Below are 13,469 nucleotides of genomic sequence, written 5' to 3'. Positions count from 1 at the left end.
TCTTTCCAGGAAACACTATGTTGCATTTTCTCCATCTTGGGCTCTCATCACTGCTTGCATAGGCAAGAAAACTTGCAGGAGGGAATGGTTTACTAAAAATTATTCAAGGCATGCAGAGAAAAGGTCAATTTTGGGGAGGTACCAATTTCCTCCTTTGTCCACAGATGTGAACTGGGGCTCCTCCACACAGGCGCTTTCCTATGTGAGCGCTTTAGACAATGCTCTGGAATTAACCACAGTGGAAGACCATGTGAAAAATTTCAGGTAAAGTTTGGTTTTGGGGGATCTCCTGGTGTTCCACATTTCAGTGTCTTTCATTTAGAGGAAGCCAAATACATCAGTGTAGCTACAAGTAGCTTTGTGGGCTCATTTCAGACATGAATAGCAAAGCCACCAAATTTCACAGCGGCAGAAGGCCTGCTTTCTGGGATAGAATTCATGCTGTTACCAAGAGCAGAAATGAGCATGTTTTTCCTTCTGTTTTGAGCTCTGCCCACCTAGAGCCACAGCTCCTCACCCTGCTGTTCCGTGCCTGGAGTCACAAAGACCTAAAGGACATGATGTCAGAGGGCTATCTGCCAGATCCCCATGCGTGTTAATCCCTGGACTTATCTGCATTCAGTCTGGGACTGGGTGGTTTAATGAATTGCCTTAGGAGAAGCAGTGATTTTAGATCTTCATTAGTTGTATATAATGGTGCTCACAACATAAGCCAACAAGGGAGGCCAGTGAAATGAGAGATGGACAGGCTGTGTCTGGAGACTTGGGGTGATGTAGTGCCCAAAAAAGAACGACAAGGGGAGCCTGGGACTACCTTTTCCCTGCTTCATGCTTCTGCTGTGATTCGTTAAAGGAAACGTCCTAAAATGACAAGATGCAGTCTGGATAATTCAAGGACTCTGGTGGGAAATCCAAGAAATTATTAAGGAAATGGCTGTTCCATTTTTCCACGATTTCTGATTTTTTTTCTTCACACATGCTTCTTGCACTGGCCAATTCTCATGTCTTCTTTCCTTTCAGACCCCAGTGCATTGTCTTAACAGGGGGACCCATGGCAAGACCCGCTCTCTTGGATATAACCCATGCTTTTACGAAGAACAGCGGCCTCTGCATCTGCTGTGAAGTCTTTGTGGTAAGAGTTGCTTTATCCAAGGGGAAGTGTTCACCCAAGGGGAGTATCCACCCAAGGGGAGTGCTCACCTAAGGGGAGTGCTCAACCCAAGGGGAGTGTTTACCCAAGGGAAATGCTTACCCAAGGGGAGTGCTCACCCAAAGGAAGTGTTCACCCAAGGGGAGTGCTCACCTAAGTGAAGTGCTCATCCAAGGGGAAGTGCTCACCCAAGAGGAGTGCCCACCCAAGGGGAAATGCTCACCCAAGGGGAGTGCTCACCTAAGTGAAGTTCTCACCCAAGGGGAGTGCCCACCCAAGGGGAAGTGTTCACCCAAGGGGAGTATCCACCCAAGGGGAGTGTTTACCCAAGGGAAATGCTCACCCAAGGGGAGTGCTCACCCAAAGGAAGTGTTCACCCAAGGGGAGTGCTCACCTAAGTGAAGGACTCATCCAAGGGGAGTGCCCACCCAAGGGGAAGTGCTCACCCAAGGGGAGTGCCCACCTTGAGATATTTTAGGTGCCACAGCTGATACCTACAGTAATAGGGAAGTGACAAGATAACTTGAACAAGAGTTCTCTTTGATTCAGAACTAGCAGAAAAAGTAATTGTGAATTTAAATGGATAGATGAAATATATATTTCTGATTTCTCAGGAGACTACTTTAAAGTGATAAATATTTTTAAGTTACGGTCTTTGACCCAAGAACAGAACTGGCTGAGAAATAAAATGGAGATATCTGGGTTGATAACTGTCTAAATTAAAACAGTGGGAAAGACCATACCAGAACACTCATGAGTCTACGGAAGCCAATGAGAAGAAACCAGACATAATGGCCTTATAACCACACGTGGATTTTAGATTAAATATTTAAATTATTGTGATGACACTACAGATACCTGGAGAATTAAGCTAAGCATTCCACACCATTGACAGACTGAGCGAATTTCCTGGTGTTTGAGACTGTGAGGGGGGACTAACAAGAGACTAGAGGTTTTTCTAGAAGGTTTTCAAAGTAGATGCTCAAAAAGTCAACAATAATTATTTACCAATCCTCCAAAGGGAGTAAAAGCATTGAAATTATAATTAAAATGTATCTAAATCCTCCATGCTAACCTGCCTTTGCGTATATTCTCGTTTTTCTCCTTCTCTGTCTGTATGCTCTCTGTGTCTCTCTCAATTTAAATGCTTATCAACACATGTTTACATGATTAAATACTTACATAGTCTTCAAAGCATCTTCCCAGTTCCTTATTTGATCTGCAAGCACATAAGACACAGAAAACAAAGAAACTCTTGTTTTTGTTTTACTAACTGGAAAAAAAGAAGCAGAAAAAAAAAATAAATCATGTACTGGGCCATCCTAACAAGAAAATGGCAACTGGGATGTCATGGCGGCTTCCCAGGGCACCTCTTGTTAGGCCATAAAGAAGAAAGTCTGGGCGGCCTGAGAGAATTGTCACAAAGACCGCTATTTACATTTCCAGTATTGCTCAGGAGGGTGTGAGGGCAGTCAACGCTACAATGATGCAGTGAACTAATTTACTATATTGCATTTTAAGAAACACTCAAACATCTTCTAAAACTTAGCAATATCCTAAATGCTATGAAAGTTGGCCACATTCTCTTTCCTTTCTGTGCTTAGATGACAGTAACTCAAGCAATATTACTAAATACAATTATCCAGGAGGGGTGGAGAGAGCTACTGAGTCGGGAAGATTGACAGGTTAAGTTATGACCAACTGTGACTCCAGAGAATTTGTTAAAAACTTATCAAGAGCCTTTCTCTCTTATTATCAACTTTAGCGCCCTGGATTAGTGGATTTCATTTTGGCCAATATAATATAGGAACTGGTTTTGATGGAATAAGCAGTTTGCGGTGTTTTTCTGCTCTAGCAATTTAGAGAAAATTTGGTTTAGCAAGCAAGAAAATATCTTCAGGACCGGAGAAATGAACAAGAAATATAAACAGTCATATATTGGCAAGGGAAAAAAGGTCTTCCACAGAGACAAGAAACCCTGCTTTTAACTAACCCTTTGATTCCTTAGATGCAAAAAGGACTACAGTCCTAGAAACCTTCTCATGGGAAGTAAGTGTGTGATCTGGTAGGTTCATACGTATGTTGGACAACACTTCACATAACTGTGCTGATGTCTCCGTGAAAGCCCAGTGAGTCCAACTCCCCAGTGCCGAAATTCTCTTGGGGAACAGAAAACAGTTACTACATCGATTAAAGACTTCCCGGTTAGTTACTTCCTGTGAACTCCTGAGGCTGTGGATGCTGTCGGAATGTTTAGATTCAAGGCTCAGCTGTCAATCATCTTTACAAGGAGACAGATGGAAAGGGATGCAGGGGAGGCAGCATACACTGGAAATTTCTCTCCCCGAAGAATACTGATGATGGTTAAGCCAGCCTTATGGAAATGTTAAGTAGTGATGATGGGAAGGGAGCTACAATTTTGTTTTCAACTCCAGGAAGCAAGTTCCCCAGGGTCTTTGAAACTGACAATCAAATTCGGAGCCACTATTTAGCTACTTACTAGCTTTGATTCCCTTATACACATAGCTTAGACGCTCTGAATAAAAGAATCACCTGTTTTAGGGTCATCGTGAGAATTATATGTGACTTCATGCACTATTCTGTGTCTGTCAAACAGTGAATACTGAATTAACTTTGTTATTTTTGGTAATGTTGTGATGTTATTATTGAGAGAGTATGATAGTTGCTATTTTCGTTCCTGAAATATGTAGTCTTCAACAAAACCCAGATACTCTCAGGTCCAGACAATGGATTTGCTAGACCCCTATGCACCTAACTCATGTTCAGCCACTGAAGCTTCTCCCTTCCCTTGTCTTTTTCTTGTTCAGCTTCAAAATTTCAGATGAGGGATGCTAAATTCTTTGTGTCAGTGGGCCTCTATAAAGACACTGATAAAATAATAACATTACAAATAGAGGAAGAATGAAATGACCTAAGAATGGGCACTAGGGTATATGGCATGGTTCATGGGCTAGATCGGAAAATGAGAGAAATTAGCCTCTGGTAGTTCCAACCAGAGAAGCAATGAAAGCAAAATCACGAGACTCTCAACATATGGAAGCATAGTTGATATAAATATACACATTTTTCAAATTGGAGAATTAATTTGTGTGCTCATATTTTGGAATGCTGACGAAAGTTAATCTCAATAATATATTAATTGGCTGATAAAATCCATTTTTGTGATCATGGCATATTTGAATATTGGTTAATTATGCTCCAGAATGTCCCCCTTCTGTTGGTGGCTTTAGCCTTCTTACGTGCCTTACAGTCTAACTCATATTAATGAGTGCGCTACGAGAACATCGAAATCCCTTTTAGCAAAAAGAGATTCTGTATGAAATATTTTTATGACTTTTCAGTGTGGCAAATTCAGTCATTAAAATAAATCTCTCTGTCACCATTAATGTTTAATCCAGATTTTTGTAATACTAACAGACATACGTTAGATATATTTCTTTAAGTAAGCGCCATTTTCCCCAGGAGTTAACAGTCATTGCAGGGTAGCTTAGAACTCTGATGGTCTAACATCTTTCTCAGTTGTTGGTTGTTCTTCCGTCTGATGGTTGTCATCAATATTAAACGGCCTTCAGTACGATATTCTTTCTCTTGTCCTCCTCTTGTCGTGGGTGAAGCCTAGAATGCCCATGGGAGGGCTAGGAGTTTAAAAGGCACTGACTTCTGGAGCCCTGAGTGAGACTTCTCCCATACTAACATCCCTTCCTTAGGTCCAGGTCGTTGGGCTCAATAGCCATCCTCCTGATGGCTCCACCTTTTCTATCTTCATTGAAAGCTCTTGCTTTTTGACTAACATAAGTGATCAATTTTGGGGGGAGTTTTGGTAGCTTCTAGAACATATGCTGGCAAACGACTAACTACATAAAAAACAATTGATCCAATTTAAACAAAATACTAAAATGGAAGTGGCCCCAAAGCTCAATTAGTGCTGTATGACAGAAATATAATACGTACTATAAGTATAATTTAAAATCTTCTAGTTGTCAAGTAAAAAGACAAAAGATAGATCAAGTTATTTTTAATAATTTATTTTGCTTAACTCAAATATGTCCAAAATGTTATTTCAACATGCAATCAGCACAAATGCTAATGAGGTTTATGTTACATATATTTCTGAACTAAGACCTCTAGGATATCTCTTATGTGCGGGGGCAACGTGTGGATGAGAGCTGCTATATTGGACAGTGGTGACCCAGAAATTGCCTTATTTGTATAAATACATTTTCCCTCAAGAAAGGACACCATTTGTGCCAGCGAGTCAGTCCAGAGCCATATTTAAACCCAGCACCCTGACTCCCAGCTCAGTGATATTCCAAAGGTGCGGCAGAGCAGACACAATACTGAATTAGGCCTGGGATGTTAGTGAAACTATGAACATCCACTTGCAATGGCACAAGTCTGCTGCAGGTAGGCACCCAGTGCTTTCTAAGCTTCTCACAAGATGCCTTACTTACTGTTACTACTCAGCCAACCATGCAGGGAAAGGGCGTTTATTCCCATGGCCAGAATAAGATTTCAAAGCTCAGAGATAACCCATGACCTCCAAAGTAGCCAAGCATAGGGCTAGAAATGGTCTGTCTGATGCCAAAACTTGAACCTTATTTTCCTGTATCCTGAAGTCCTTTGTTTCCCACCAAAGACCCCTGAGACTGTCATTCTGAGTGCAGTCTGGGGAACCAGTAGCGTCTGAATCAGAAGTTTATCAGAAATACGGACGCTTACGCCCTACTCCACACCCTCTAGGGGCAGCTCACTACATGGGATCTAGATTTCAAGGGACTCGAAATCAAAAACATCCAAACAAAATACAAATCCCTCTTTAGACTGGAGAAAGTAGGTGGCTCACATATATCCGGCCAGACGCATAGGCGACAAACAGAAATACCTCTGGGACTGCATTAAGTCATGAGAAGAAGAGGAGGAACCTGGACCTTTAAGGAAGAGGACCTGTTAGTTGAACACTGGTTTCCAGAATTAAATCTTGAGCTTACAAATGCTTTTCCACCACCATGCCTGCCTCACTTCCCTTAGCCTGTCTCACTTCTCTCACGTCATAGACACATGGTCTTTCATCCCCACCAAATTTAATGGATGAGGAGGAAGCGTTAACTTGCCCAATTATAAGTGTATTGATGCAGGGAAAGAATGGAATGAAGGAATTCTTACCACACCTCCAGGCAGTACACCAATAGAACTGTCAGGATGTGCGGCTTGTGGCAGAACTTGCAGTTCGCCACACACTGGCTCCCAAGAGCTCTGTCCACTTCTTGAAATCGGGATCTAACTGAGACTTCTCTGAGGTTCATAAACGTGGCTCTCACTGGAGTATCACAGGTTGATTGTGGATTCATCACGAGCCTCTTCAGTCACGTTCTGAGCGTTTTCCCTGGGTGCCACCAACACCCTCAGCTTTTGCTTCCATTCTCTAGGAGGCAATTGTTTACGCTGGTGTTATTAAGCCTGGATGTGGGGTTGAAAAATGAGTTATATTTCAAAATGAGCAGCACAGGTCCTCTCTAAAAACAAGGTTCCCATTTAAGGGGGTACATTTCCCTCAATCCCGTATCTTCATTCAGTGGGGCTTGACTGGTGGGTTGGTCACTTGGAAAACAACAGTAGTGGGATGTATGATAGTTGGGCTTCTAACTGATATTTCATTGCATCATCCAGGGCCCTCGCAAGCTGTGTGTCAAGGAGATGAACAGCGGCATGGCTAAAAAACAGGCCTGGCTTATAAAGAACAAAATCAAGGCGTTTTATGCGGCAGTGGCAGCAGACTATTTCAGAGACGGTGTCCGGAGTCTCCTTCAGGTAAGGCAGGCACCGAGGGGAGTGAGCACAGAGGCAGATGACAGCGTCCTGGTGGATGAAGCACCTCAAACCAATGGCTAGCGTTAGGCCACTCACCAAGGAAGCATCAGAGATTGAGACAGATGAACAGGGAATGCACTTCAAATTCTTTGTGACAGGCAAAAGCCAAAGTTCTGTTACATTGAACTAGAAATGATTGACTGGAAACAGAAAATGAGTTTGCCTTTGGCGACCAGCACCGTTCTGTCCCCACACTCATTGAAATGCAAATTTGTTCTGGTGGTTGAAGACATTCAGGACCCTATTAAAACTTCAAACTCTGCGTCTCGTACAGCAGGTAGCCGTGGTCCGGTCAGGCATCTTTTCTATTTTTTCTTTTGCGAATGACGGGTGGGAAGCTGCGAGACTCCACTAATAAACGCATGTGGATCAGGGTGGAAAACCGCCCCAGACTTGGGAATTATTTCCAGAACATTAAATAAATGTGATCGTTTCTACGGCTGCATGCCGGAGTCTGCAGTTTTCTCTCTTCCTCGTTCTTTCCTTTGCCCTTCCCTCTTCTACTTCTGTAGTGAATACAGAAACTTATCACCCAGTTCTCATCTCTCTAAGTTAAAGTACGAAAAAAATTAAAACAATCCAAAAGACTCTCTGAATATAACATTTGTGTATTTCAAAATATTAGCCTAGTGACTGCAAAAATGTTAGCTGCCCCACAGAGGGAGGCAATAGGTAGTTCTTGGCTCTCAACTTGCAGCATCCCAGTCTCGCCACACCCTTGGATCAGCTGGTCAGCCTTTGCAGTCACAGCCTCTGCCCAGGCATTCTACAAAAATAACCTGCCTGGCAAGACACCCCCACTTATGTAACAGCAGCATGAGCGTTATAGAGATAACCAGCGACTTTTGTTTGGATTTGAGGCCTCCTCCACACTAGGGAACTCTTTTCATAGAAACCTGGTCAAGAGCCTGTGAGTAGGGAAGTCACAGACCCCAAGAGGAGAGACCGCTCTTCTTGTTTCACTAAATAGACATGATGTTTATGGCCACAGATTAGTGTTGGTTCCAGCCTTCATCAGAGAAGCTTCTTTTGCCATAGGTGTTACTTAATGTTGAAAGACTCACAACTAGTCAACCTATGAAGAGTAAATGATTGTGGTGTACTAAACCCTAACAGGGTTAGCAACATCATTCTCTCCAAGGCTCGGGGACGTTACAGTAGAGGGAGACAAAGAATGTAAGAGTCAGGGGCTGGCGCTGCTACAAAATAGCATCTTCCAGACATGCCATAAGCATCGCAGCCATGACTCACTGCAACTGTGGTTACCTGCAGCAAGACCTACAACAATTTTACCAAGAACAATTTTGTCATGCATGGGGGAGGGGACTCAGGGGGCCTCACCCCTTACAGAAGGACTATGGGCAATTTATGGGTGCTGGGGGAGGAATGTCACTTTCTTCAGCTATATATCCACCGATAAGTTGACTGTGTACCAGTTAATAGCCTCACAAGTATTTTTTTGGCAATGCAACTGACCACAGTTAAACTCAGTGGACTAAGAAGATGGCCATCAAGGCTAGAGAGATGAGCCTTGCCTGCTCTTTCAAAGGTACTGAGTTCAGTTCCCAGCAACTACATGGTAGCTTACAACCATCAGTAATGAGATCTGGTACCCTCTTCTGGCCTGCAGGCATATATGCAGGCAGAACACTGTATACATAGTAAGTAAATAAAAAGAAAGATGACCATTGAAACAGGTGTCAGCATGTTAAGGAAAAGGGCTTCAGCAGAAGGCAAAGCGTGGAGAGGGCCTGAGGGGGCATGAAAAAGCCCAGAATTCAGCATAGACATGAATAAATTTGTCAAAGTTGTTTTAAATAGTAAAAGAATCATGAAAAAAATAAAAGTAAAGAAACATTCAAAAAATGTAAAAAAAAAATAATTGAACATGCAGCTTCACATGAAGCACACACCAAGTGTGTGGAAGGCCAAGTTCATGCCGATTGTGCCTATGTCCTTCTCCTCGGGATTGTGCCCTCTAGCATGGCTGGTGCTGGACGCTTCTCTCGTATCTTCAGAACCCAGTGGCCTTCCTTCATTAGCAGCTCTCCTTATCTCTACTCGTCAATGTCTAATTAAACTTGAAGATTCAGAACAAATGTCTCTTCCCCATGAAGCTGTGAACCATCAGCTGGAGCACGAGTGTCCCTGGGCTTCCTCTGTTGCATTTATTCTTGGGTTACAACTGCTTATGTACAGTTTATCTCCTCCACGTTCTTCCAAGCGCCAAGTACCTCAGACATCACTTCGTAATTAATACAGACTTGATAATATGACCACATTAAATCTGATTAACTGGAAGCCATATCCTGTCGTTTAAAGTTGACCAAAACCTTTGATATGAAATATAAAACCTAAGGACACTACCATGCAAAAGCATTCTGTTTGGGAAGCACAGTTCAGTCAATCTTCGGTAAATAAGAGAAGATTTCAATGGTCCCTGTATACAGAGATCTCCAAAACATGGATTTTATAGTTGATGACACTTTGGACATCACTGTTGGAAATGAGTTCTGAACCTCTAAGTTTTAACATGCACATCGACAGTTAAGCCAACCCTTACTTGATTTTAAATTATTGAACCATTTTAATGAGTGTGTCAGAAGTAATGCAAATGACTGCTAATTTAGCAAAGCTACATTCCTGTCATCTAAAACCCATTTATGGCTGAGATGATTTAGAACTGATCTTCCTATTTTATGCTTGGGTACTGGCATGAAGGACAAGCATTAAGATGTAATCTAATCTTCAGAACATTACTCCAGTGCTCTTTGACACCGTTTTTCACTTGCAGTAGTATTTCACTGGCAGCGGAAGGATTGCTCATGTGTTTATGTCCTCTGTTTAGGCCTCAGGCTTGGGGAGAATGAAGCCAAACACTCTCGTGATTGGATATAAAAAGAACTGGAGGAAAGCTCCCTTGTCAGAGATTGAGAACTACGTGGGAATCCTACAGTAAGTGGTGGCTTCCAGGACGGGCCCCTGTTGATGATGCAGTGACCCGGGCAGCGGGCAACCTGGACACACAAAGCTCTCTGTGTCAGATTCATCTGCTGGAGAAGAACGCATTCTCCTGCTCCTGTAAATTCTTTACCAAAGTGGGAAAATAAAACCCCACACCACCAATAAGAAGGAGAAGGAGTTGAAGTATCCGTGGAGGTTGAGTGGAGTGATATTGAAGTCAAGAAAAGGAAAATGTTTAAGGTATACAGGTCACCCAGGTATATAATGTTTAAAGTATAGCCTGAAAGTCTTTTACTAGATTGAAGGCAAGGGACAGGTAGAGGGGAAGGAAATTTTCTTTGAAAACATTTGGGATCCTGGGTTGGCTGTTATGCCAACAAACAGGGTGGAGAAGGAAATGCAAGTGCAGATAAGATATAATCTACATGTCTATCTTATATGACCTAGAAGATATAAGAACTGTGAACATCCTCACAGTCTAGTATTTGATGTAGCATTCCTGTGATCAGCCTCCCCATCACCCCAAACACTCAATTCCAAGGAGCAAAATGATAAAGCCTAGTAACATCAAACTGAGGAAGCCTCTGGCTTTTACAACACGTTAGCAACTGGTCTTCTTGGTAGTAAAATTCAATGTTAACTAACGTGATCCAAGTTAGCACTAGTATAAAATTAAATAATTCCACCTCCAAAGAGCAAGCAGGAGGAAGGTAGCCACGTATCGTTAGTGTGAGGTTACAGTTACAATCGTGTAGTGTCTTAACTATCCTCCTTTGAACAAAAGGTTTGAAATGTCTGTATCACAAGTATGGGTGATTTCACTTAGAATCTGTCTTTGTTTTTTTTAAATCACCTTATAGTTTGATGAGTTAGACATCTAACACATTTCTTATTGTGCCCAAATCAAAGTGGACCAGGCTAGATTGTCCATAGGAGGCCCTGGTATAAAGTCCTACCTTGCCTTTCCAGCTCCTAGAAGCTGCCCAGGAGTGGATGCGGCTGGTGGCCCTCCTTTTCCACCGCCAATCCAGCCACAGCCACAGTGCACAGACCTCTTCTGTCTCTCAACCTCATTTTCAAGCACCTTGTCACTACATCTGGCCCAGGCAGACGCTGTAGGATGCTCTCCCCTCCTCAAAGCCTTGACCTAATCATGGCCCCTTTTGTCTTGTGAGGAAAAGCATTCATTGGTTTTAGGAATTAAGATGCCCTTTAAAGCCCATCCATCTGCCTATAAAAGAATCAGCATCGTCTTTATGAAACTAATTATCTAGTTTTTCATTATCAAGTTTAAATAGAAACAAGGTTTACTTATGTAGAGTTCTGTGTTAGCATACACCTATTTTGTTAAGTGACGATAATTTACATTTGAACTTTGAGTGGAACTTCTTCCTATCGTTCCCTGAAAGTTCAGGTCAACTTCTTATTGGAAGCTTGTTGCTTATGATGACCAACACTGACTATGGAGGGAGACCTGAGCAATCAATCACAGACCACAGTGATACTGCAGAGGGGGGCCTGACCAATCAATCACAGACTACAGTGATGCTGCAGAGGAAGGCCTGACCATAAGGAATTCTGGGTCTCAATTCTGCAGATGAGCCAACAAGGGAACTTCCTGAGTGAGAAACATTTAGTTAACACAAATAACAGGCTTGTGTCCAGATCTATAACATGTACTACAGTAGCTGAGATAAAAACAACCGCTTTTCCTTAGGCTGGGGCTGAGAAGACATCAGAGCCATCTGCGAGGACACAGGACTTCCAGGGAGAAGCACTTCTCTGAAGCCTGTGTAGAATCTGTAGCAAAAGCTCCTCAGAGAAACCGGAAACCTTTTTGTTTGTTTGTTGGCAAGGTTTCAACTCTGTAGCCCTAGCTGTCCTGGAAGTCACTATGTAGAGCAGGTTGACCTCAAACTCAGAGACCCACCTGCCTGTGCCTCCCAACTGCTGTGCTACAGACATTTTAAACATGAACTCGGGGTTCAGTGTCCCTGGAGATGTCTTCCCAGTGACAGGAAGGGAAGGCGGATAATTTCAAAAGATTTTGCCATCTACAAATGTTCCATTCTAAATATATCAGATTGTTTTGATCACCTAATAATAGATTAATTATTTTAAAGTGTGTAGAGAGCTCCTAATCAAAATAGCTACCTGGTGGGACTATGAGAACAAATCAGCTTCATAGTGAATTTACCTCCACCCAAAGTTTATTTTTTAATGGTACAAAGGAAAAAAAAAAAAAAAACAACAAGCCCAAAGAAGACATCAGCTCTTAGCTGTATTCTGAAGTGAATTTTAATAGCTTCATGATATCAAAATCCTAGAGACAAGTTTAATATTTACCCTGTGTGAAGGTAAAAGAAAATGCTGGAAACTTAGTATGTTGCTTCCCTTTCCAGCGACGCCTTTGACTTTGAGATCGGTGTGGTCATCGTCAGAATCAGTCAAGGGTTTGACATCTCTCCAGTTCTCCAGGTCCAAGGTAAGTATTTTCCTTATCCTCTCAACAGATGGTGGCTTTTTCTAGGTGGTGGGGTCAGAACAGTGTTCAGCATGGACAGAATGCTTCTCCCTCAGCCCATGCTGTGTGCACTTCACGTGTGCTTTCCCACGGCTCACACAAGTAGCCTTTGTCCTGGTATTCAGAGATATAGACTAACTCAGGGTAGCTAACGATTTTTCTTATTATAATACCACAAAGGCAGCACCGAGGTAAATGAACACCTTCAGTAAAGTAGAATGCCAAATTAATTTCCGCAGGATGTTTCAGAAAATGAAGACCCCCTCCCCTATGGAGAAGTATGTATTTTGTTTTCAGGTGACAAGGACTGGTGTGTAGCCACCGTGGAAATGAATCTGAACGTGTCAGGTCTGTGAATCACTAAGTAGGGCACAGGCAGAAACACTCATTCAGATCAGTACCATTGCGTCACTGTAGAGAATGTGGCAGAGATCTTTCCTCTTAGAATTTACGTGTATCCTTATGGCATATGAAGCAAGGAGAGCCACGGGTGAAGAGTTTCTGAAAGATTAGAACAGAATACAAGTCCTCCTTTTCAGCTGAGCTTTTCTACTGAGTCTTCCAGTGATACTAAGCAAGATAAGGGGAGAGCTTGGGACACCTACTGTAGAGCACGCAGAGTGCAGGTGAAGGTATTGGTACTAATGATAATATAGTGTTAATAAGTCTGGTTTCCACACTTAACTGGCACTGTAAAAGGGAAATGGATATTGGTGTGATCGTTATGTATGCATGAGAAATTATGGTTTAAAAAGGGGGGCATCTAATTCCCAAAGAGGCTTCCTGGAAGAAATATGGTTTGGGGTTGTTGTGGTTTGAAAGAAAATGACCCTCCCCAAAGGGAGGAGCACTATTAGGAGGTGTGGCCTTGTTGGAGGAAGTGTGTCACTGCCGGGGCAGGCTTTGAGATCTCTTTTGTTCAAGCTTCCCTCAGTGTGACTT

The 13,469-nt window shown here is 42.5% G+C and overlaps 1 protein-coding gene across 3 annotated transcripts in view; it reads left to right on the top strand.

The window, feature by feature from the left end:
- The window catches only part of Slc12a1 (solute carrier family 12 member 1), an 80,990-nt gene that overhangs the window by 43,286 nt on the left and 24,235 nt on the right, over positions 1-13,469 (top strand). For all 3 annotated transcript variants that reach the window (XM_038330116.1, XM_038330115.1, XM_038330117.1), the window contains exons 15-19: positions 165-264; positions 1,021-1,132; positions 6,839-6,979; positions 9,888-9,994; positions 12,406-12,488. In XM_038330116.1, the coding sequence (XP_038186044.1) occupies positions 165-264; positions 1,021-1,132; positions 6,839-6,979; positions 9,888-9,994; positions 12,406-12,488 (543 nt within the window). The remainder of the gene's footprint in view (positions 1-164; positions 265-1,020; positions 1,133-6,838; positions 6,980-9,887; positions 9,995-12,405; positions 12,489-13,469) is intronic.

The sequence above is a fragment of the Arvicola amphibius genome, chromosome 5 (assembly GCF_903992535.2).
Source record: "Arvicola amphibius chromosome 5, mArvAmp1.2, whole genome shotgun sequence".
NCBI classification, from domain to species: Eukaryota; Metazoa; Chordata; class Mammalia; order Rodentia; family Cricetidae; genus Arvicola; species Arvicola amphibius.
Note: the sequence above shows the minus strand (reverse complement) of the source record. Positions and strands in the feature narration are given on the sequence as shown.